At 60.1% G+C, this 23995-nt stretch overlaps 1 protein-coding gene across 1 annotated transcript in view; it reads right to left on the reverse strand.

Moving 5' to 3' along the window:
• KNDC1 (kinase non-catalytic C-lobe domain containing 1) overlaps positions 1-23995 on the reverse strand; it is a 52658-nt gene that overhangs the window by 12718 nt on the left and 15945 nt on the right. Inside the window, exons 6-20 of the mRNA XM_081570391.1 lie at positions 22438-23120; positions 19499-19613; positions 18764-18835; positions 18613-18674; positions 10518-10676; positions 9944-10021; positions 9395-9488; positions 7885-8128; positions 7131-7816; positions 6782-6926; positions 6093-6208; positions 5210-5553; positions 1673-1766; positions 1492-1589; positions 1125-1345 (exon numbers count right to left, since the gene is read on the reverse strand). Coding sequence (XP_081426517.1) covers positions 1125-1345; positions 1492-1589; positions 1673-1766; positions 5210-5553; positions 6093-6208; positions 6782-6926; positions 7131-7816; positions 7885-8128; positions 9395-9488; positions 9944-10021; positions 10518-10676; positions 18613-18674; positions 18764-18835; positions 19499-19613; positions 22438-23120 — 3211 coding nt within the window. The remainder of the gene's footprint in view (positions 1-1124; positions 1346-1491; positions 1590-1672; positions 1767-5209; positions 5554-6092; positions 6209-6781; positions 6927-7130; positions 7817-7884; positions 8129-9394; positions 9489-9943; positions 10022-10517; positions 10677-18612; positions 18675-18763; positions 18836-19498; positions 19614-22437; positions 23121-23995) is intronic.

Here is a 23995-nt window from a genome sequence, read left to right on the forward strand (position 1 = left end):
CCTTGTGACACACACACACACGATGTCTCCTGGAAGAGTTTGGAGGGCTTTGGTGCTGAGTGACACCCCATCCCGCAAGGGAGGCGGAGGAGGAGGCCTGAGTCTGAGGGGCAGCCCGGAGCGCCCCCCGGCAGGAGGCCCCCGTCAGCCCACCTTGGGAGGGTGACTGAGGGGGGCAGAGGCAGCTGCCCCTGGAAGGCCCTGTCCCCCACTGGCTATCAACAGCCTCCAGCCCAGAGAAGACCCCAGGGGCTCCGGAGCGGCGTCCTGAGCCCCTGGAAGCCACCCTGGGGTGACGCTGCCACCATCACATGGGAGGAGGTCTGTATCCAACCCAGTTGGGGCTGGGGTGGGGCGGGCCCTTAAGGAGGCTGCCCAGAGCCTGAGCCCCAGGTGGGGCTTGCGGGGGCACAGGGGGTGGGGGTCAAGGGTGCCTGGGGGCCCTGGGAGTGAGCCGCCTGGCCCCTCCCTGCTGCAGGCGAGCGCTTGTTGCCTGCGTTATTAGTTGGGGTCGCATGAGCCTCGGGCTTCCCTGGTGACTCAGCGATCAAGAACCCGCCTGCAGTGTAGGAGCCACAGGAGACCGGGGTTTGATCCCTGGGTCAGGAGGCTCCCCTGGAGGAGGGCATGGCCTCCCACTCCAGGCTTCTTGCCTGGAGAGTCCCGTGGATAGAGGAGCCCAGTGGGCTACAGTCCCTGGGGTCGTGTAGAGTCGTTCTGACTCAAGTGACTTGGCACGCACGCACGTGAGCCTAAGCCCTGCTCGCGCCCAGCAGCGCCGTGGAGAGCTGGCTGGGTGTAAGCTGCCCGCAGCCCGAGCCCAGTGTTAGCTACTGGGCGGCCGACCTAGGAAGCTGGGCGTGGTCACGGTGCCTTGGGGGGTCCCGGCTGCGTGGAGTCAGGAGCCCGGCAGGCTCAGTCATGGCGGCCGGGTTCCCAGGGTCTCCTTCACGGTGCCCCCTGCACACCTGACTCAGACCCCCAGACCCATGCGTGCGGGTCTGGGCCACTCGGCCAGGAGCCTGGCCAAAGAGGCCAGCGGGCACCGACACAGACAGACAAATTCTCTACATAGAAACGTGCAGAGCCGTCTCAGGAGCGCAGGGATCCCCCCGGGGCCGCACCTGGAGTACAGGTAGGCCATGAGCCCCAGCGGGGTGCCGGCCTGCAGGACGCGCGCCTTTGGCTGCCGGCCGCCGCGCGGGTGCTTGCTGACGTTGTAGAAGATGAGGGACGAGGACTCGTCCAGGGGGCTGAAGTCCAGCGGGTCGCAGTGGGCGGCCGCGATGTTCACGATCACGGGCAGGGCACAGGGCTCCAGGCCCCACTGCTCCGCGTACACGACCTGGGGCGCGAGTCAGCGCTGTCTGCCAGCCGGCCGCCCGCTCACCTGGTCCCTGACCCCGGGGCGGCCTCTTAGAGGCGGGCGTGTTTCCGAGGGTTTAGCGGGAGGGGCCTCTGGAGGGAGGGGCCTGTGGGAAGGGGCCTTGCCTGCAGGTACTTCTTGGCCAGGCCGAGGAACTGCACCTTGGACCGCATCTCCTCCAGCTGCCCTTTCAGCTTGGACAGCATGGTCTTCACCTCGGAGCCTGGGGGTGGACGCAGTCAGCACGAAGCGCCCGACCCTCTCGGGACGCCTGACCCCGGCCCGGCCCTCGTCCAGCGAGGCTACCTTTGTTCCGCTTCTCCTTCTGTAGGAGCTTCTGGTAGAACTTGAGAGTCTTTCGGAAGTTCCTCTTCTCGATCATGAGCTGCTGCTCCAGCTCCTGGAGAGGAAAGAGCCATGAGCCCCTGGCTCCCCTCTCGGGTTCAGGTGAGGCGGACTTGCCCACAGGGCCGAGGTGGGCATTCGAGACGTCCGCGTCTGGTCATTGGAGCTGGGAGACATCTCAGCAGAGTGGACAGAACCAGATTTGAGGGACTAGCTGGAAACAAGGAGTCCACACGTGTGGTGTTGGTGACCCCAGCCCTGCCCACCGCTCACCCCGCAGCCACCCAGGAACAAAGGTGGGCAGAGCGGGTGGGCGCGTCCAGTGTCCTCTGGTCAGAGGGGTTGCCTTCTGGAGAGAACTCCAGGCGCCACATCCCCGGCTGGGGGGACCTGAGCCCACGCCTCTCGTGGTTTCCTGGTCTAGGGGATCAGCCGTGAGTGAGGGTCCACGAGGCCCCTCTGTGGCCCCAGACCCACCCACTGAGGCCCCCACCCCACGCATACTGCCCCTGGGGACCCCTGTGCGATGTGGGCTGGGGGCCTCCAACCCCCGCCCCCATGTGCTCAGCCGCCTTGCTGTGGGCACGAAGCTTGGACACACCCCGCAGTGCAGACCCTGGCAAGCCCACCAAGCCAGTCCTGCCCTGGAGCCACACGTGGCCCCCAGGAGCCCAGCACTGCACTTCTGTCCAGAGCCCCAAAGACAGCGGGGGCTTCAGCCAGGCCAAGACTTGAAGGATAAATCTAGGTGAACGAAGATTTGCAGGGTGGCTGGTGTGAGTGGGCGTCAGCCCCATGGGCACAGCCTGGCAGGCACATTGGTGGGCTTGGCCCCAGGCGGGCTCAGGCGATGCTCCATGTGAAACACTCAGGGTCTGTTGAATTTAGGTTATTTCCTCCTGCCCTAGCCCGATGAAGGGTTGTTCTCATAGGATTAAAGGAGCATCCGTTCATTAGACCAATAAACAGGGATGACCTGAGACACAGTTTAGGCCCGCTGGCCACTGGATTTACGTGGACCTGACAATAAATAAAACAGGGCTCACAAGTTGGAAAACCCAGAAAGTGTGGACAAAGAGAAAAAGGAGGTGAACGTCCATCAGTGCCTGCCACTTAAACTCGGAGCAAAGCCTTGTTACGACACCAAGGTGAGCGGAGACATGCGAGACTACAGGCTGCGGCAGAGCTGGGCAGACGGCCTCCCACGTGGTCAGTGGCAGGAGGTGACCACAGGCCGCAGTGCAGCCGGGCGCACGGCGCCCCCGCGTGGTCAGCGGCGGGAAGTGACCGCGTGCCCTCCAGCTGTTTGCCTGCCCCGACCTCATGCATGCGTGCCTTCTGGGTGGCAGATGTGAGATGTGTCCACGGGTTTTTTATGCCTTTTGTGTTTTCCCGAGGCCCCTGTTTGTCACAGACACGGTGGGTCTCCGAGTGTGGAGCTGGGGTCAGGGTCACTCCGGCCAGGAGCAGAGGCGCGCAGGCACTCACCTGCCTGCACTCAGGTTCCAGGGGACACATCTTCCCGGGGGCAGGAAGAAGGGAGAGACATGGTCATTGGTCGCCCGCCCGGCATTTCCCAGCCCACCGCACCCACTCCAGACCGTCCCCCACGTGCGCTGCCCGCAGAGCCGCTGTGGGACGCAGGGTGGGAGCCTCGTCCTGGCTGTGGGGTCACGAGCAAGTCACAGACGCCAGCCCAACAGGTCTGGGGCCTGAGCTGGTCTCCGCGTCCACCTTTAAGGACCACCTTCATGGGACGCAGGGGGCAGCCAGGCTCATCCACGGTCCAGTCTCCCTCCAGGAGCTGCCACACCCGGAGAGCCCGGGATTGAGGACAAGGGCCCCTCGGACCCCACCAGGCACCTGCCTAGGAGGTGACAGGCAGCACCCTCCACGGCTCTGAGCACGGTGCGGGCTGGAAACGGGCTGCCTGTCCACAGGGGCCCACACTGATATAATGCCACCCCAGCGGTCGTGACTGTGACATCCTAGGTTGTGACCCGTGGTGTCAGAGGTCATGACCTGTGACACCGGAGGATGAGACCTGTGGTGTCAGAGGACGTGACCTGTGATAGAGATCATGACCTTTGACATCCGAGGATGTGACCTGTGATGTCAGAGATCATGACCTGTGACATTGGAGCATGTGACCTGTGCCATCAGAGGACACTCGGGCCAGCCCACTGCCCTGCCCAGCACCGCTGAGCGGGGGCTGTTGGCAGGTCCGTGTGGAGCTGCCTCTGACGGGGCCACGTCCTCCTGGCCCCACCGCCCAGTGGCTCTCGTTAAGGTCCAAATCTTGGTCCAGTTGAGGTCAGTGCAACACAGCAGTGCCTTGGTGGCACGCTGTGCGTGCCTGGGCTCGGAGTTGAGGGGCTGCCAAGGAAGCCCACTAGGGTTCGGGGACCCCCACCCCAGGGCTTCTTCTCTATTAGATTCAGTTACAGTGTATATGGGGTTTCCCAGGTGGCACAGCGGCAAAGAACCCACCCACTGGTGCACGAGACAGGGGACGTGGGTTCAGTCCCTGGGTGGGAAGATCCCTGGGGGACGGCGTGGCAGCCCACTCCAGTGTTCTTGTCTGGAGAGTCCCATGGACAGAGGGGCCTGGCGGGCCACAGTCCCTGGGGTCGCAGAGCCAGGCACGACTGAGCACGCACACGATGCGCGGTTGCCAAGAGCACAGGAGGCTGCTGGCTCTCCAGGACTGAGGCCTGCGGGGCTCTTTCCTGGGACTGAGTAGCCAGGTGAGGACGCTGGGAAGGCACGGGCAGACAGTGCTGAGGCTCACGGTGCGGGGGCTGCAGGGGGTGGGGGGAGTAGGGCGCCTGGCTGCTGACTGCTCCCTCCTGTCTGCCCCCCGGGGCCCCGCCCCGCGAGGCTGTGGCCCAGGTTGGAGCCCTGGTCACTTGGTGGGGGGAGGCTGCAGTGCAGGTCAGGGCTCCTGGTCGCGAAGGGGCAGACCCCCAGTGGCCGGGCAGAGGCTTTGCGTTCGGAGCTCTGCAGGGCTGCCCTGCACGCGGGCTGGCCAGACCTGGACACTCCAGTCCAGGGCCTGCCGTCACCCTGCTGACCTGGGGGGAGCCGGGGCTGGCCCTGACCCGGAGGGGGACACAGAGTGTGCTGCCCACCAGAGAAGCTGCCCTGGGGCCTGGCCAAGCTGACCGCCATGGGCCAGGTGCTTCTCACCTCGTCATGGTAACCCTGTTTCCCAAACCTGGCTGTGGTCCCCAGGGCAAGGTGACCTCCTGCCAGGCGTGCCCTGTGACCAAGAGCCCAAAGAGAGAGAAGCCGTTTCCTGCCCCCGAGGTGGGGGATGCATGCAGATGAGCATAACACACCCCCCCCCCCGGGAGACAGACAGTGGGGGCCCCGCCCGGCATGGTGGCCGCGGGAGCAGGTGGGACCTGGGAGCCCCGGCTCGAACACGTCCTGTGGCCCACGGCATACTTGGGCAAAGCACCCTCCCCCCCAGCCGAGGGCACGCGCGGGGCTCACCGGGCTCTGGGCGTCGGTGGCAGGGTCCCGGGGGGCTTTCTGCCTGGCCAGCTCCTGCACGTAGCTGTGCACGTCAGCCCCAAAGCAGTCGGCCTCGTAGAAGGCGCTGCACCAGCCGGGGCTGCAGCTCGACGTGCCCGCCGGGGCGGGGCTCACAGCCAGGCCGCCCTCGGGGGGCCTGGGGGGCCGGGACTCGGCCTCGGAGCCCCTGGCCAGGCCCCCGCCCTGCGGCTGGGCCTCCGGCTGCCGCTCCCTCCCGGCTCTGACTGACTGCTGAGGCCGGAACCCCACTTCGAAGTTGCCCTGAGAGAGCTCGTCTGAGTCCACACCTGGCTTCTCCTTCCCTGGACAGAGGGGAGAGGGTCACACATGGCGACACAAGTTCCTGGGAGACAGTCCAGCCCTGACTGTGTTCGGAGAAGTGTCGGGTCCCGAGGAGAGGATGGGAGGGTCCTCAGGGTCGGGTCCCTCAGTCCCCTCCCAAGTGGGCCGCCGTGCGGGGTGGGGTCAGGGCGGAGATCCCAGGGAACCCGGGCCTGTTCTCAGATGAGGCAGAGGGACCTGGGAACCCAGGGTCCCACGAGCAGCGGGCTGTTCTCGGGCACCTCCAGCGGGCGCATGGTGCAGGGGCCATCCTGGGTGTGGGCGCAGCCACACTGCCTGGCCCCGTCAGACGGGGTTTGGGGACATGACCGAGACTTCAGTTACCAGGAGCCCGGGGCTCCAGCTGCACGAAGGACCTTGGGGTCTTAAATGGCTCGTGCCCAGGAAGGATGCCATTGTTACCCTGTCACCACACTGCTGACCCAGCCCACTGCTGGCCTGAAGAGAACTCGCCCCACCCTCCGCCCACAGAACAGACGCCCTGGAGGAGGGGTCTCACCCCAGAGCCCTGGCTCGCTCAGCCCGAGACGCGAGGCCCTTCTGCTGGCCGGCGAGCAGCTGCTCGGAGTTCGGGTCCCATCTCCCTCGGTCTGTGGCCCGGTCTCTTCGGAAGCACTGCCATCAGAACGGAGAACGCTGCAGGCACCCCCGGGCTCCTCCCCAGGCTGACCAGGGGTGCCCCTGGGCGGGACAGGGGTGCCTCGGGACGGAGGCCCTGCCCGCACCTCCGGGACAGCTTGGCCACAGGCATCATGGACACAGGCCCTTTGACAGAAGGTCTTCCGGGCACCTGTCTCCCCTCGAGGCCCCCCTCCAGGTGCTGTGAAAACAGGGCTCGGCTGGGGTGGAGGGCAGGTGTGTGCGGCCCTCGGTGTGGGGTGCTGGGGGGCCGGGGGGACTGGGGCTGAGATGGGGTTTCGGCTGGCCTGGGAGTCAGCGCGCCCAGCTGCTCCAGGCACAGGCCTGCCGGGTCCCACCCCCCACATCGCCCTCTGCAGCCCCCCAGGGGGCTGGCCCCAGGAGGGGAGGTGCCCCGTCCCGCCAGAGGAGGGGTCACGCAGGGAGCACTTCGGCCCAGAGAGGGGGCTCTGGGGAGGGCGCCAAGCTGGACGCGGGCGGGAGAGGAGCCCCCGGGGCAGGTGGGGCGCGGCCAGCGGAGGAGCCCGGGGTCCGCGCCGGGGGTCTTACTTCCCCGAGGGCGGCGGCCGTCCATTCACCACCTGGAAGAGGCTCTGCAGCAGCTTCTCGCCCCAGTAGAGGTCGCAGAACTTCTCGGATATGGCGCCGCAGAACGTGGCGAAGGTGAGGTCTTTCAGGGCGTAAATGTACTCCCCTGCGTTGGCGGGGGACGAGTCAGGACGCGGCGCGCGATCTTCCGGTGCCCCCGGTCCCGTGGGCGGGCGCGGCGGGGCGCACGGCCGGGAGAGGGGGCGGGCAGGTCTGGGACCCTCCGCCCTCTCCGCCTGCACCGGGCCGCGTTGCGGCGGCGGGCTCCCGGGTGACCTCCCCCCTGCTCCCGGACCCTCGCCCCTGGTACCCATGATCAGAGCCTCCAGCCCGTGGTCCAGGTAGCCATCGAAGGCAAACTCCTCCTGGATGAGGCGCGTGGCCTCCTGCAGTGACGGGCAGGCCGCCCCCTCCGGGAGGGGCGGGGCATCCACGCTGGACGGGCGGAGCCTGCGGTCTGCGGGCTGGGGCGCCTCCGGCTGGCCTCCTGGGGCGTCCCCGGGGCTGTCTGGATTCCCTGTGGCCGGGGAGGGGCCCTGTGGGGCTGACGGGGGGCCCTCCGGCTCCTGGCCTGCCTCCTGGGTGGTCTTACTTCTAGGCGGCTCGGCTGGGTGGGGAGTCCTGGGGGGCGCTGTGGGGGGCCTGGGGGGCTGGGGCCCGAGCCCAACAGAAGATGCTGGAATTGGGACGGGCTCGTCTGCCCCTTGATCCCAGGAGGACACCTGTGTCTCCAGGGGCGGAGTTGGGGCTGGAGACTTTGGCGTCAGCACTGACGGCCCCTCTGGTAGGCTGGCGGGGGTGGGGGGCCAGGGGCACCCCTGGGCTGAGCCTCTTGGCGCGGACTCGCTGAGGGGCTCTGGAGGGCTGGGCTGTGGCTGCACAGGTGTCTCCGGGCCGGGGGCCGCGAGGGCCTGCTTCCCATCACCCTGCGGGTCCCGCTGCCCTCCTGTGTCCTCCGGGCTCTCCGCTGGCCCTGAGGTCAGGGCGGGCCTGTCCCTGTGAGCGGAGCAGATGACACTCAGGGGCCGCCTGGGACCCCGCCAGCCCCCGAGAGCGGCACTCACCTGGAGACACCTGCATCCGCAGTAGGGACGAGGGGCGTGAAGTGAGTGTCCAGGGAGGTGAGCACCTCTGGCAGCAGCACGGCCCCTCGGAGGCCGGAGGGCTGACCGGGCACTGGCCCCCACATGGCCCCGAGCCTGCTGTCGCCAACGATCTGCACGAGGTCTGGGGACAAACACAGGGTGACCGGGGTGGGCGAGGGCCTTCGTGGGCGCTGCCTGGAGGCGCCCAGCAAGCCCAGGGCCGCTGAGAGGGAGAGTCCAAGGAGAGAGCCTGAGGGAGGAGCACCCAGGGCTGCCCCGAGCTGGGAGGGAGGGCGCGGTACTTGGCTGAGTGGCTGGAGGGTGGGAACAGGCCAGAGACCGGGAAGGCCAGAGACAGGAGGGCCACAGCCGGGAGGGCCAGAGACGGGAGGGCCACAGCCGGGAGGTCCAGAGACGGGAGGGCCAGAGACCGGGAGGGCCACAGCCGGGAGGGCCAGAGACGGGAGGGCCAGAGACCGGGAGGGCCACAGCCGGGAGGGCCAGAGACCGGGAGGGCCAGAGACGGGAGGGCCAGAGACCGGGAGGGCCACAGCCGGGAGGGCCACAGCCGGGAGGGCCAGAGACCGGGAGGGCCAGAGACGGGAGGGCCACAGCCGGGAGGGCCAGAGACGGGAGGGCCACAGCCGGGAGGGCCAGAGACGGGAGGGCCACAGCCGGGAGGGCCAGAGACCGGGAGGGCCACAGCCGGGAGGGCCACAGCCGGGAGGGCCAGAGACCGGGAGGTCCAGAGACCGGGAGGGCCACAGCCGGGAGGGCCAGAGACGGGAGGGCCACAGCCGGGAGGGCCAGAGACCGGGAGGGCCAGAGACCGGGAAGGCCAGAGACCGGGAGGGCCAGAGACGGGAGGGCCAGAGACGGGAGGGCCACAGCCGGGAGGGCCAGAGACCGGGAGGGCCAGAGACCGGGAAGGCCAGAGACCGGGAGGGCCAGAGACGGGAGGGCCACAGCCGGGAGGGCCACAGCCGGGAGGGCCACAGCCGGGAGGGCCAGAGACCGGGAGGGCCACAGCCGGGAGGGCCAGAGACGGGAGGGCCAGAGACGGGAGGGCCAGAGACCGGGAGGGCCAGAGACCGGGAGGGCCACAGACGGGAGGGCCACAGACGGGAGGGCCAGAGACGGGAGGGCCAGAGACCGGGAGGGCCACAGACGGGAGGGCCACAGACGGGAGGGCCACAGACGGGAGGGCCACAGACAGGAGGCTCTGCAGGTTCTCTCGAGGGGGTGCACTGGGAGACACGGGCCACGAGGCAGAGGTGAGTCGCCTGCTCCGGCCACTGGACACAAGCTTGAATGACAGGGTCAGAGGAGCCGGGGGGAGTGAAGGCAGGGCGGCTGGGGGCCAGCCCGGGACACGCTATCTGGGGTCCTCGGCCACATCCAGCGTCCGCTCAGGGCTGGACTCCTGGAGACAGGGGCGATGATGGGCCCCGGGGCAGGGGAGCTGGGGAGGGCCAGTCCCAAGGCCCACCTGAGCCAGGCGTGGGCGCAGCCACCAGGCTGGGGTCCAGATCAACCACCGAGAAAGCGTGCTGCAGACCGATGCTCTCCTCTTCTTGGTAAACCTGGGGCACAAGGACGCGGCCGGCTCCGCTGAGATGGAGGCGCGGCTGCCACAGGCCGAGGCCCCCAGCGCTGACGGGCCTGGCTTCTGTCTCTAGAGCGGGAGCCCCTGGGGCACACGGGCTTCCCGGAGCAGTGGGTTCCTGGGGTAGGGCCACCAGGCCTCATGTGGACAAACGACTGAGTGCGTGTCCGCATCCGAGGGACGGTGTCGTCACCTGACACGGCCCTGCCTGGAAGCTGAGGGTCACTCTGCAACCCCCAGGACGCGCCAGGGGCTCAGCAGAGAACGGGGCAGGGGCCTGGCCCCCGACAGCAGCACAGTCAGCCCAGAGGGTGGGGGCTGGCCTGCCGCCCTGGCCCGGGGTCTCCTCCTCCCGGAGCAGGAAGATGGGAGCCTCCCCCCACCGCCCGGGGTAGCACAGAGGGTCCGCAGGCTCGGCGGCACCCGGCTTACCCGGCAGGTCAGTGCCCTCAGGTGGGCCAGGATCTTGCGGCTGTCCATGCCCCGCTGCAGGAGGTAACCACTGCAGGTCTGAAAGCAAGTACAGCCCAGCGTCCAGACACACAGCCACTCCGCTGCTGTCCCGGGCCGAAGCCTGTCGGAGCGTGCGGTGGCAGCCGGAGGCCTGGGGGCTTCTCTGCAGGAGGACCCCATGGCACCCCTTCATGGGGAGAGCCTGGGGGCTGTGCTGCGACTTAGTCCCCAGCTGTCCCGGCTGTGGTCAGCTGGGACGCCACAGATTGAGGGGCTACACCCAGCCTGGCAGACCCGTGGAGGAGTCTGGGGATGTCGGGCATGTGTGGGGTCTGTAGGGGCCAAGGGTCCATGCTCGGGCCCAGGCTACCCCCCATCCACTAGGCTGGTGGATGCACTGCAGGCCGGGACAGGCTGGGGAAGGTCAGGAGGTGAGCAGCAGAGGTCCCTGGTCTCAGAACCCACGCCCTCCCCATCTGACCCCCACCTGCCCCAGAGACGAGAGCCTGTCCTGGTCCCGGGCCTCGAGCCGGGGCCCCCGCGGTGCGGTTACCTCAATGGCCTCTGTGGCAGAAGGCCGCTCCTGGGCGCTGCGTCTGGCCATGTGCAGGAGGAGCGTCTTGAGCCGGCGTGGCAGGGCCAGCTTGCGGTCTCGGGGGATGCTGAACTTGGCGGCCGTCCACAGGACCGCGGCCACACAGTATACAGAGGCCTGGGTGGGGGAGAGGGGCGGGCCGCTGGCTCAGAACTGCCCATGAGTGGGGGGCGTCCTCAGAGCCTGGAGGCCCCACCACAGACCCCGAGCTGTACGCCAGGCTCTGGCCTGGGCTCTGACCGGTACCCACAGGCATCAGAGCCCCAGCGTGAGCAGGGGGACTGGGCCCCGGCCACACCTTCTGGCCTGCGCTCTGTGAGGGAAGGTGGCCCCGCGGAGGCTCGAGGCCCGGAGTCCCCCTAAGCCCCGCCATGCTGCTAAATGCTGACAGCAGGCTCTCTGAACAAAAGCACGTCCTCCCGGTGCCCACAGAGGTCTGTTCTAGAAGGTGCTGCTACAAGGGTGTGTCGCGCGCACCGGAGAGCGTCAGGAAGGGCCAAGGCTCCTTCTGTGAGCTTGTGGAGTCGGCGCGTCTCCCGGAGCGCTCCCCCTGACTTTTATCCGACTCGTATCCGCGGCCGACCTGTGACCCACACGAGCTTCCAACCTGCACGTGGCCGATACCTTTGTTTCTCTGGAAAAGTGAAAGTGAAGCCAGAGACACAGAGCCCGTCTGTGCAGAGTCAGGAGACTGCGGCCGAATCCCCGCAGGGTCGTTCCCGGACCGGCCGCGCTCTTCAGTTCAATCTTGTCAAATTCCTCCACCACGTCCATCAGGAAGTCTAGTCAACTGACAAGACTAGGAGCCAAGCCCTGAGTTCAGCGCTGGTAGATGTCCATGGTGTGAAGACTCATGCGTGGACGGGTCCCAGCCGTCAAGGTGGTGCCGTGGAGTGGGGAGGGGGAGACGGGGGCCCTTCTATGGGGCTCCCGCCCGGAAGCACAGACACAGCCAACTATGTCAAGTCATTGTTGTCCAGTTGCTAAATCATGTCCAACTCTTGCGACCCCACAGACTGCAGGACGCCAGGCCTCCCTGTCTTTCACTATCTCCTGGAGTTTGCTCAAACCCATATCCATCGAGTCAGTGATGCCATCCAACCATCTCATCCTCTGTCACCCTCTTCTCCTCCTGCCTTCAATCTTTCCCAGCATCAGGGTCTTTTCCAATGAGTCAGCTCTTCGCATCAGGTGGCCAAAGTATTGAAGCTTCAGCAGCAGTCCTGCCAATGAATATTCAGAGTTGATTTCCTTTAGGACTGACTGGTTGGATCTCCTTGCAGTCCAAGGGACTCTCAAGAGTCTTCTCCAGCACCATAATTTGAAAGCATCAGTTCCTTGATGCTCAGCCTTCTTTATAGTCCAACTCTCACATCCATACACGACTACTGGAAAAACCGTAGCTTTGACTAGACGGACCTTTGTTGGCAAAGTGATATCTCTGCTTTTCAACATGCTGTCTAGGTTGGTCATAGCTTTTCTCCCAAGGAGCAAGCATCTTTTAAATTCACGGCTGCAGTCACTGTCTGCAGTGATTTTGGAGCCAAAAGATAAAGTCTGTCACTTTGTCCACTTTTCGCCATCTGTCTGCCGTGACCGGATGCCCTGATCCTAGTGTTTTGAATGCTGAGTTTCAAGCCAGCTTTTCCACTCTCTTTCACCCTCCTCAAGAGGCCCTTTAGTTCCTAATTTAGTTCAGATCACTAGGAAGTTGTTGGTTTTGAGTATTTATCAACTTTCTTTTAATTGCGGTCACTGTAGATGCACACAGTTGTAGGGGATGACCCAGAGAGGCCCAGGCGCCTTCGCCAGCCCCGGAGGGGCCGTGCTGCCAGGCCGGGTGCAGTGCCAGAGCCAGGCCCCTGGTGTGGACCCCGCAGGATGTGGGGCTTCGCTGTCACCAGCATCCGTCCTGTCCCCTCCAGCCTTAGCTGCTGGCAGCGATTCATCTGCTCTCCATTTCTTAATTTCGTCATGTCACATAAACGGGATCTCAGGCTATGCAGCCTTCGGGGCTGACATTTCTCTCTCAGCTCCGTCACTGCTGCCACCGCTCTGTGGGCTGGCCTGCCGCCCGCTGAAGACGTCTGAGCCGAAAGGCCTCCAGATCGGGGCTGTGGCCAACGAAGCTGCTATGGAGAGTCGTGTGCAGGACTTCACTGAACACAAGTGTCATCTCTAAGAAAAATGTCTGGGTTGTCTGGGTCTCCATAGCAACAGATGAGCGTTCCTGTTGCTCCTCACCCTTGTCGGCGTTTGCTGTTGTCAGTGTTTTGATTTTAGCCTGTCTGCTGAGTGTGTGGTGGGAATTCACTGCTCTGCTTTGCCTTCCCGAGTGCCACACAAAGTGGAACGTCTCTCATGTGCTTACTCGCCATCTGATATCTTCTTTGGTGAGGTGTCTGTTCAAAGTTATTGTGACAATATACAGCCTTGATGTACTCCTTTCCCAATTTTGAGCCAGTCCGCTGTTCCGTGTCAAGTTCTAACTGTTGCTTCTTGACCCCTATACAGGTTTCTCAAGAAGCAGGTAAGGTGGTCTGGCATTCCCGTCTCTTTTAAGAATTTCCCACAGTTTGTTGTGATCCACATAGTTACATAGTCAAAGGCATTAGTGTAGTCAGTGAAGCAGAAGTAGATGTTTTTCTAGAATTGTCTTGCTTTTTCTATGATCTAATGGTTGTTGGCAATTTGATCTCTGGTTCCTCTGCCTTTTCTAAATCCAGCTTGTACATCTGGAAGTTCTTGGTTCACATACTGTTGAAGCCTAGCTTGGAGATTTTGAGCATGTCCTTGTTAGAAAGGTGAGATGAGTGCAATTGTGGGTAGTTTGAGCATTCTTTGGCATTGCCTTTCTTTGGGATTGGAATGAAAACTGATCTTTTCCAGACCTGTGGCCACTGCTGAGTTTTCAAAATTTGCTGGCATATTGAATGCAGCACTTTCACAGCATCATCTTTTAGGATTTGAAATAGCTCAGCTAGAATTCCATTACCTCCATTAGCTTTGTTAGTAGTGATGCTTCCTTAGGTCCGCTTGACGTTGCACTCCAAGATTTCTGAATCTAGGTGAGCAATCACACCATTGTGGTTATCTGGGTCATTAAAACCATTTTTGTATAGTTTTTCTGTGTATTCTTGCCACCTCTTCTTAATATCTTCTGCTTCTGTTAGGTCCGTATCATTTCTGTCCTTTATTGTGCCCATCTTTGCATGAAACGTTCCCTTGGTATCTCTAATTTTCTTGAAGAGATCTCTAGTCTTTCACATTCTGTTGTTTTCTTCTATTTCTTTGCATTGATCACTGAGGAAGGCTTTCTTATCTCTCCTTGCTATTCTTTGGAACTCTGCATTCAGGTGGGTATATCTTTCCTTTTCTCCTTTGTCTTTCGTTTCTCTTCTTTTCTCAGCTATTTGTAAGGCCTCCTCAGACAACATTTTTCCTTTTTGCATTTCTTTTTCTTGGGGATGGTTTTGATCACTGCCTCCTGTACAATTTTACAAACCTCCATCCGTAGTTCTTCAGGCACTCTGTTGTTGACTTTTAAGAGTTCTTGGCATATTTGGGATACAAGTCCTTTGTCAGATACGGGTTTTGCTCCCATCTGTGGCCTGACTTCTCATTCTCTTAATTGCATCTTTTACAGAGCAGAAGCATCTAATTTTAATGAAGTCTAACATCGATTGTTTCTTTCATAGATCATGCTTCTGGTTTTGTATCTAAATTTTTGCCTAGATTTTGTGTAAAGTTTTGTCTAGATTTTCTCCTACATTATCTTCTAGAAGTTTTATAGCTTTGAGGTCTATGATCCATTTTGAGTTAATTTTTGTGAAAAGTGCAAGGTCTGTGTAAAGATTTTTTTGCGTGTGTATGTCCTGTTGTTCTAGCACCGCTTGTTGAGAAGACCGCTGTTTCTCCCAGGATCGCCTTTGCTGCTTTGCCAAAGACCAGGTGACTGTATTTGTGTGGGTGTTTCTGGGCAGTCTTGTTCCATTTATTTGTTCCATTATTATTTGGCTTTCCTTCTGCCAAAACCACACTTGATTACTGTCACTTACAATCAGTTTTAGAGCTCGGTGGCATCAGGCCTCTGACTTTGTTCTTCTTCAATATTGTGTGCGCTATTCTGGGTCTCCTGCCTCTTCATATAAACCTTAGAATCAGTTCATCAATAGCCACAAAGTAACTTGCTGGAATTTTCACTGGAATTGCATTGAATCTATAGATCAAATTGGGAAGAACTGACATGGTAATAACATTGAATCTTTCAATCTATGAACATGGACTCCCTTTCCATTTTTTTAGTTCTTTTTTGGTTTCTCTCATATTAGCTTTGTAGTTTTCCTTATATGTATCTTATAAACATGTATGCATACTAAGTCACTTCAGCTGTGTCTGACTCTTTGCAATCCTATGGACTGTAGGCTGCCAGGCTCCTCTGTCCATGGGATTCTCCAGGCAAGAAGGCTGGAGTGGGTTGCCACGCTCTCCTCAAGAGGATTTTTCCCACCCAGCGATTGAACCCCTGTCTTTTACATCTCCTGCATTGGCAGGCAAGGTCTTTACTGCTCGTGCCACCTGGGAAGCCCTTCTCATACACATATTCATACATAAGTGGTTTTTTTTGGTGCTAGCCTAAATGGTATTGTTTTTTAAATTTCAAATCCTAATTGTTCGTTGCTGGTAACAGGAAAGCAAGTGACGTTTGTATCATTCCTCTTCTACTCTGCAGTCTTCCTATAACTGCTTGCTAGGTCCAGGAGATTTCTGTTAATTCTTTGGGACTTTCTGACATGATTTCAATCATGTCAGCTGTAAACAAAGAGAGTCTTATTCTTTCTCAATCAACATACATTTTATTTCCTTTTCTTATCTTATTGCTGCATTACTTCCCTGGTGGCTCAGATGGTAAAAGCGTCTGCCTACAATGCAGGAAACATGGGTTCGATCCCTGGGTGGGGAAGATCCCCTGGAGAAGGAAACGGCAACCCACTCCAGTATTCTTCCCTGGAGAATTCCATGGATGGAGGAGCCTGGTGGGCTACAGTCCATGGGGTCACAAAGAGTCGGACTCGACTGAGCGACTTCTTCACTCATTTTCACCTGAGCTAATACAAATCTATACACATGTAGATGTATACATCTATACACATGTGAAAGATGTTCTACTTCATATAGCATTTGGGGAATGCAAATTAAAACAATGAGTTACCACCACACACTCAGTAGAAAGGCTAAAATCAATGTACGATATTGATTAGGAGTGATGAGAAGGGACATTCTTGCCTTTTTGCCAGTCTTAGGGGTAAATTATCTAGTTTCTCACTCTTAATTATCTGTTGGCTATTTTTGTAGATATTCTTTATCAAGTTAAGGTAATTTCCTTCTATTCCTAGTTTGCTGGGAATTTTTATTATGAATGAGTGTTGAATTTTGTCAAAAGCTTGGTATCTACTGATACAAACATATGATTTTTCTGCTTTAGTTTATGTGATGTTTTACATTGATTTTCAGTTGTTGAGTCAGCCTTCCACACTGGAATAAATGGCACTTTGCCGTTTTAAATTTTGATGAAAAGTTCAATTTGCCCATTTTTCCTTCTATGGAAAAATTGATGGATAGTGCTTTTGGCATCAAGTCTAACAACTCTTTGCCTATCCCTCCATCCCAAAATTTTTCTTTGATTTTTTTTTTACCAGCATTTTGTGGCCTTAAGCATACAAATTCTGTACATTGTTTGATTTACATCTAAGTCTTTCATTTTTTTGAGTGATTATAAATGTATCATGTTTTTAATTTTAGTGTCCACATGTTCATTGCTAGCATATAGAAATACAATTGATTTTTGAATGTTTATCTTATATCTTATGACCTTTCAGAACTCACTTCTAAGTTCTGGGAGGCTTTCTTTTTCTTTTTGTAGATTCTTTGGAATGCCTTTGAATTTTCTATGTACACAATCATGTCATCTGCAGACAGTATTATTTCTTCCTTCCTGGGTTTTTGCTTCTTACCTGCTTTTCTTGCATTATTGTAGTGACTGGAACTTCCAGTACAGCGTTGAATGGGGTAGAGTCAGTGGGCACCCTCATGTTGTTCTGGATGTAGCCCTGCCACTAAGTATGGTGCTAACTGTGTGGTTCTTTTGGTAGACGCTCTTCGAGGCAGTTTCTTCTATTCCTATTTTTCCGGTGTTTTTTTTTTTTTTTATAAATGGATGTTAAATTTTGCCAAGTGCTTTTTATGCATCAATTAATGTGATCATGGGATTTTTCTTCTTTAGCTGGTTAATATATGGGACTACACTGACTGGTTTTCAGGGAATCATATATCCCTGAACTTATATCCCTGGACTAACCCCTACTTTGTTATGGTGTATAATTGTTTTTACATATTAGTGAATTCTATTTGCATATGTTTAGTTAAGGATTTTTGCCTTTATATTCATGAGGGATATTGACTTATATGCATATTTATTGCATTATCTTTGGTTTTGGCATCAGGGTAATAATAACTTCATAAAAGGGTTTGGGAAGTGTCCACTTCTGTTTTCTGGAAAAGACTGTAGACTTGGTGTTAATTCTTCTTTAAACATTCAGTAGAGCACCCAGGTAAAACCATCTGGACCTGGAGATTTATTTTTGAGAGTTTAAAACTTGCAAATTCAAGGTCTATTTCATCACGAGTGAGCTGAGGTAGCTGATGTCTTTTGAAGAGTCGGCCTGTTCCATCTAAGTCGCTGCATTTATGTGTGTGGAGCCGTCCGCGGGGCTCCATTTTCCTGCTGCCGCCTGCGGGGCCCGCGGGGATGTCCCCCGCGTCATTCCTGACGCCGCTAACCTGTGCCTCCCTCCACCTCTTGCTCCGTCAGTGCGTTTGTTAGTTTTGTGGCTGTTTTCCAAGAGCCGGCCCTTTTCTTGTTGGTCTCCTCTGCTGTCTTTCCATTTTCACGTCATTGCCTGCTGCGCTCAGCTTCCCTTTTTCCCTCTTTCTGCTTTGGGTCTATTTCACTCTTCTCTTCCTTGGTTCTTGAGGTGCGAGCTTAGATTACTGAGTTGAGACTTCACTTCTTTTCAAGTTTTCAGCATACAAGTCCTGTACATGCTTTGTTAGACTTACAACTATTTCATTTTGTTAGTGATTATTGGAGGGGAGGTGGGCAATGGCGAAGTCCTAGCTCTTCCTGAGGCCTCCTCGGACACCGCCCCTGCTGGCCGGGAGCACTCTCGCCGGCGGAAGGCAGGGGTCGCAGGCCTGCTCCACGGCCTTCTCCGCCGGCACCCAGACGGGGCGGGCTGCCTTCACCTTGTCCTGCCGCCCTAGCTCCAGAGTGTGGGCTTCCCCTGGGCTTGAGCTGTGCCCGCTGGGGTTGCCCAGACGCCCTTCATCCTCCATGTGTGAGGCAGGCGGCCCTGGGCTCTCGGAACCACCGCTCCCGGCCCAGGCCCCCACCGGGCAGCCTCTGCTCCCCACCTGCCTGCCATCCTCTCCCGCTTTAGGAACCGTGTGCTTTGGGGAGGCAGGAACTAACCGCTCCCCCATGCTCCCAGAAGCAGAAGTTCTACTTGGTTTGGAACATAATTTACTTGATTATAAGTTTGTACAAGTTAATTTTTAATAATGGCTGCGTTTGACAAGTGCCTTGCAAACCCCTGGGGTCTTGGGGTCCATACACACGGCCTGGAGCCGTCCACGTAGAAGTGCAAGCTGGGTGACCTCTGTCACCTTCCAGGAGGCACCGACCAGGTGGATGCTTCCTGGGCCCCGCAGCGCCTCCGGACCCAGGGGCTGCGTTAGGGGGGCCGCCTCAGCTCCCCTTGGTTCTCACACTGGGCCCGTCCTCTGCCCTTTCCCCACCAGGCTCTCTGGACGAGGTGCGGTTACCATGGGGAGGGGGTGCGGGAGGACAGGGGTGGGGGTGCGTGCGGTCATGGGAGGGGGTGCGTGAGGTGGGGGTGGTGCGTGTGGCCAGGGGGAAGGGGTGCGGGAGGTCAGGGGGAGGGGTTGTGGGCACCACGGGGAGGGGTAGGGAGGAGTGGAAGAGCCCTGGTACCTTTTCAGTCGTCAGCTTCTGCTCTGCAACCTCGGGAGCCAGGAAGAACGCGTTGTAAGCGCCTGAGAGAGAAGACCCCAAACCCCACTGAGCCTCCTTCAGCCCGGCCGTCGGGGCTGGCGCAGGCCCCCAGGTGAGCCCACTCACGCACCGTTGGCAGGAGGTGGCCCGAAAAGCACGGCTCCGTCCTCGGCCACCAGCACGGAATCCAGACACAGGTAGGCTGCGAGGGAAGGCGAGGGTCAGGGCCCCCTAAAGGCCGGCAGAGCTGCGGTCAGGGTGGGGCAGCCGTCCCCTCTGGATGCAGCCAGGGGCCCAGGGCGGCTGTCGGGGGTGCAGGCGCTGCGGGAAGAGGGGGGAACAGAGGAACGCGACCCGCCTGCTGAGTGCTGCCGAGGGACGGGCCTCGGGGGAGGCCGGTCCAGAGTACCCGCAGCCCGAGGCTCACAGGGCCCGGGGAAGCTGGACAGCAGCGCCTGCCCCGTGCATCACGTGCCAGAACCATAGTGGGGCTGGAGACCGTCACTCTGCCTGGCACGGCTGAGCTTCGGGGGCCACACAGCATCACAGCATCCAAGACCACCCCCACCAGCCAGTGGGGACAGTGTCACCCCTGCTGAGAGGGCATGGGCTGAGCCCACCCATACGGCTCCGGCTCCTCCGCAGGGTCTCTGCTCTAAGGCCCACATTTTAAGCTGTGGCCCCCTCGGTCCCGAGGCCAGAGCCGACACCCCACGCTGACCCCAGCTCACAGGGTGGACACGGCCGCCCAGCCCCAAGCTGTCCACACAGCACACGGGTGAGGGAGGCCATGCGGCCACCAGGTCCCGGGCCAGACGTGCGGGGGTGGGCGGGCTGGACAAAGACCCGCGGGGGTGGGGGTCACCTGGGTGCTGGCCGAGTGTCCGCAGGGTGCTGAGGCACGCGTGGGACAGAGCCCAGAGCTCGTACTCCTTGAAGGGCCGGCCCAGCTTGGTCAGGAGGTCCTGCAGGGAGACGCCCTGGGGGTGGGGGAGTCGCATTCAGGGTGCAGGCGCCTGGCAGGGGGTCACAGGGCAAGGACCACCTCCAACACGGCGCGTGTGCCCCTCCCCCACAGAGCACCCCCGCCCCCACCCCTCACGACAGGCTGGTGGGGGGCCACGTCCGCACAACAGGTACTGGGGGTGCGAGTGGAGAGTCCAGATCCCTGTGCATGGTCGATGGAAACGTAAAACGTGCAACAGTGTGGAAAACCGCATGGAGGCCCCTCAGAGAAGCAGACGCGGAATTACCATCTGCTCCGGTAATCTCACTTAAAAGCGAGGTCTTGAAGATGTAGTTACACACCCATGTTCAAAACAGTGTGATGCACAACAACAGAGAAGTGGAAGAGCCCAAGTGCCTTTGGGCGATGGATGGATAAGCGCGACTGGTCCATCCACACGAGGGACACCATCGAGCCCCATCGAGGAAGGGAATTCTGACCCAGCAACAACACAGGTGAAGCCTGGGGACACTGGTCAGTGACAAGCCAGCCACAAGGGGCCGCTGATTCCTCACACAGCACAGCCCGAGAGGAGCAACAGCCAAGCAGGAAGCAGATGGGAGGGTATCAGGGCCGGGGGAGGGAAGGAGGGGTCCATGCTCAGCGGGGCCGGAGGTTTGGTTTGGAAAGATGAGAAAGTTCTAGAGGTGATGCTGGTGATGTTCGCATAGCAGTGTGGATGTACCTAACGCCACTGACCTGCACACTTGAAATGGTTAAGACAGTGATTTCATGTTACGTGTCCCCCTTTCCTTGCGACCTCGACCCCATAAAAGTCCCAGAATCAGAAGCCTGAATTTGGCTGGGAGGGAGTTCTCTGCTTTGGGGCCACAGGAGGAGCGAGGCCGAGCCGCCACCCTCAGCCACGGGTGTGTGTGTTTGAGGAAGGTTCCGGAGGCAGTGGCTTCCCCGCTCCTAGACCCCACTCTAGGCCCAGGGCGCAGCCGCCCTAGTCCTGTGGCTTCCCCGCCTGCCTCACCCAGGCTGTGCCTGGCCAGCGGCCTGGGCCAGGAGCACAGGGCTCCCAAGTCTCCTGCTACTTGTGGGGCTGGAGCAGCCAGCTTTGGCACCGGGACGTGCTCCCCAGAGACCTGGGTCCCTGACACCTGATGAGCTGTGGCCTGTGTGGAGGTCTAGTCACACAGAGAGGAGGGAGGCCTTTGGGGCAGGAAAGGTGGTGGCTGAGACCATGGCTGGGTTCCCCATCAGCTCTGCCCCCAGACACCACGCACCCTCTGCACAGTGCTCCCAAGCCTCCATTTACCCATCTGGGACGTGGGCTGTTGGGCGTGTGAAGGTGAGTGGGGCCCCTGGCTCAGCCCTGAGGTGTTCACCCTGGAGCCTGTGCTCTGGTACAGGAGTGTGGCTGTGGGGGCGGAGGCGGTGGGACGGGGCGGGGGACAGTGTGTGTGGAGTGGACAGCGTGTGGGCCTTGAGCACGTGTCAGTGCGTGCTGGGGTCTCCAGGAGAGATTTCCATTTTAAAGTAAACATTTTTCATGTAAATCACCCTCAGGTGCTTGTCAGGATACGAATAAAAATGTAACTCAGTCAGACCTCCCCTTGAACCTCTGGGTCGGCAGTGAGGTTGCTCAGTTGTGTCCGACTCTTTGGGACCCCATGGACTGTAGCCTGCCAGGCTCCTCCGTCCATGGGACTTTCCAGGCCAGAATACTGGAGTGAGTTGCCATTTCCTTCTCCAGGGGATCTTCCCGACCCGGGGATCGAACCCGGGTCTCCCACACTGCAGGCAGACTTTACTGTGTGAGCCATCAGGGAAGCCCTGGTTGGCAGAGGTGGTGGAATGAGGCTGGGGAACAGCACTGCCCCACAGACTCCCAGGCGGCTTTGTCCCAAGATGCTCACGGGGACCCACCTTGGGGGAGTGACTTCCTGGGGCCAAGACTTCCACCCACAAGAGGGCTGATGGCTGCTGCAGGCCACTCAGCTCACCCACGGTCACGGGAAAAACACAGTAACCTCCCGGACACTGGCTCTAAGGAGTCCTCTGTCCTTGCCATCTTATAAAGAGACAGTGCCAGGACAGAGCCTGCTGGACTACGTTCGTAGGGTCGCAATGAGTTGGACACTACTGAAGGGACGCCGCCAAGTCTGGAAGATCGCCGCCCCCCCGCCCCGCTCCACGCTCGCCCCAAGGAGGCCCCGCCCTCCACCCGGAAGACCCCACCTCCTTGGGGAGACCCCACCCCCAGGAGGCTCTGCCTCCTGGTCTTGGCAGCTGCTCAGAACCCAGTACAGAGGAGAACACGGCACGCTGCTCAGGCTCCGATGGTAGAAAATCCACCTGCAGTGCAGGAGACCAGGGTTTGATCCCTGGGTCAGGAAGATTCCCTGGAGGAGGGCATGGCAACCCACTGCAGTATTCTTACCTGGAGAATCCCATGGACAGAGGAACCTGATGGGCTGCAGTCCATAGGGTCGCACAGAGTCGGACACGACTGAGCGACTATCACCTTTCCAACCAAGCTTGACAGGTAAGCAACCTCAACCCACATTCTTAATTAATTTCTAACTTAAAGACGCCCCTGAGCGCCCGGACTGGCGAAGCAGAGCCCAGAGACGCCCCTTGGGCCTTCTCCTGGAAAAGCTGCTCCCTGCACGTCCTTGAGAGAAAAACTAACCCAGCAAAGGCGTGCCTGGTTCCCCATCTTAAAGCTTGGAAATTGAGCCAAAGTGAAGCTGAGGCTGCGCTCCTTCCTTGGGGTAAATGCCCAGCACTTGGAGGGCGCCCGTGAGCGCGCGCAGGCCCCGCCCGGCGTGCAGGACCCAGTCACCCACCTGCTCGGCAGCCGCCCTGTCCGGCTCCCCGGCTCTGTCCGCAGTCCCCTCGTCAGGCTCCGGAGTCCCTGGGTCTCTACCCGCATCTCGAGGGCCCTCGAAACGAGGCGGCGGGCTTTCCCGCGCTGGGCTGCCGCCGCCCACCCGCTTGTCCCCTCCGCGACGGAGCTCGAGCTCTCGCTCCGGCCACAGTCTGGATCCAGGCTGTGCCTGGAAGCTGGAAAGGCCATGTTTCCCCTCCGGAAAGGCCTCCTTGGGGTCTGGAGGGAAGAGTTCCCATGCGGGCAGCTGGGTTTTCACGCTAGTCAGCGACAGGCAGAGCGCGCCCGACTCGGGGCCGTCGGGCGGGAGCCGAGGGAGCGTCCGCACCTTTCTCAGGCGGCTCCTGTCCAGGAAGCCTCTGTCCAGGTCAGCCGGGGGCCGCTGTGCATCCAGGAGGAGGCAGGCCAGCCTCTCGGGCGCCAGCCCCTCCCGACCTGGGCTCTCTCCATTCTTCACAGGGGAAGACAGCAGAGCCTTGGAGGGCGGGGTCCCGGGGTGCTCCGGGCCTTCTCTGGCGGGGCTCGGGGGCCAGCCCTCCGGGGAAGGTAGGGCCTCGGGGTCAGCAGAACGGTCCCCTGGCTGCCTTTTGGGCCCCGCACTTCTGGGAGCCAGTCGCCCCCTCCAGGTGATGTCGCTGACATCTGGCGGAGACCAGGGCATGGTCACTGCAGAGGGCGGCGGCCTGGGTGGGCCTCTCCCTGCCTCCCCTGCCCACGGCCACCAGTCAACGCACTGCGCACCATCCTGGCTAATTAATGCGTCTCCAAGCGCTCCCGCCCCCCCCCCCCCACGCCGGGGATAAGCTTCCCGCGGGGGAAACGTTTCCTAAGGCCTGTTTAATCATCTCATCCAAAAAGCACATCGTTTTACTATTACAATTACACAAGCGATCCTCCCCATAGGAATAACTTAGACCTGGCTGCAGTCCCGCCTTGTCTTGACGCAAAACCTTCCGCGCACACGTGTCTGTGTGAACCGCTCTAGAGACACTCGCTCTCCTACTCCTGGGGGCCTGCAGCCCCACCCTCAACCGCGGAGCCTCCCCGCTATTAGACCCGCCAGCGGGCCCGGTGCCACTGCAGCGCCACAAACGCAGACTCGGTGGGGAAAGCTGCTGCTTGGCTGGGAGAGGGGCCCCGCCTCCCCCAGGGCCCTCCGCGCTCCGTGCTTCGAGCACGGCTCAGAGCAGACGCTGGCACCGGTTCCAAGTGCCGCTCGAGATTACACCCCAGAGCCGTGAAAACCCCAGATGCTTCAGCAACAGCGCGTGTGGCAGGAACTAGGTGGCCGCCAGAGGACGGCGCTGGGTCCACGGCCCCAAAGCTCACAGAGCAGGACAGAAGTGAGGGGTCCTGAGCAGCCACTTACCAAACGACCTGCCTCTCACCTCTGATTGGGGGGGGTGTGCGTGCGTGCGTGCGTGCGTGTGTGCGGGGCTGTGCCTGCTGTCTGAGTGGTCTCAATAGGTGTGTCCGAGTTTCCCCATACATGTATGTTTCCGTGTGTGCTGGGGGGG

The sequence above is a fragment of the Giraffa tippelskirchi genome, chromosome 2 (assembly GCF_054371585.1).
Source record: "Giraffa tippelskirchi isolate mGirTip1 chromosome 2, T2T-mGirTip1v1.2.pri, whole genome shotgun sequence".
Classification (NCBI taxonomy): domain Eukaryota; kingdom Metazoa; phylum Chordata; class Mammalia; order Artiodactyla; family Giraffidae; genus Giraffa; species Giraffa tippelskirchi.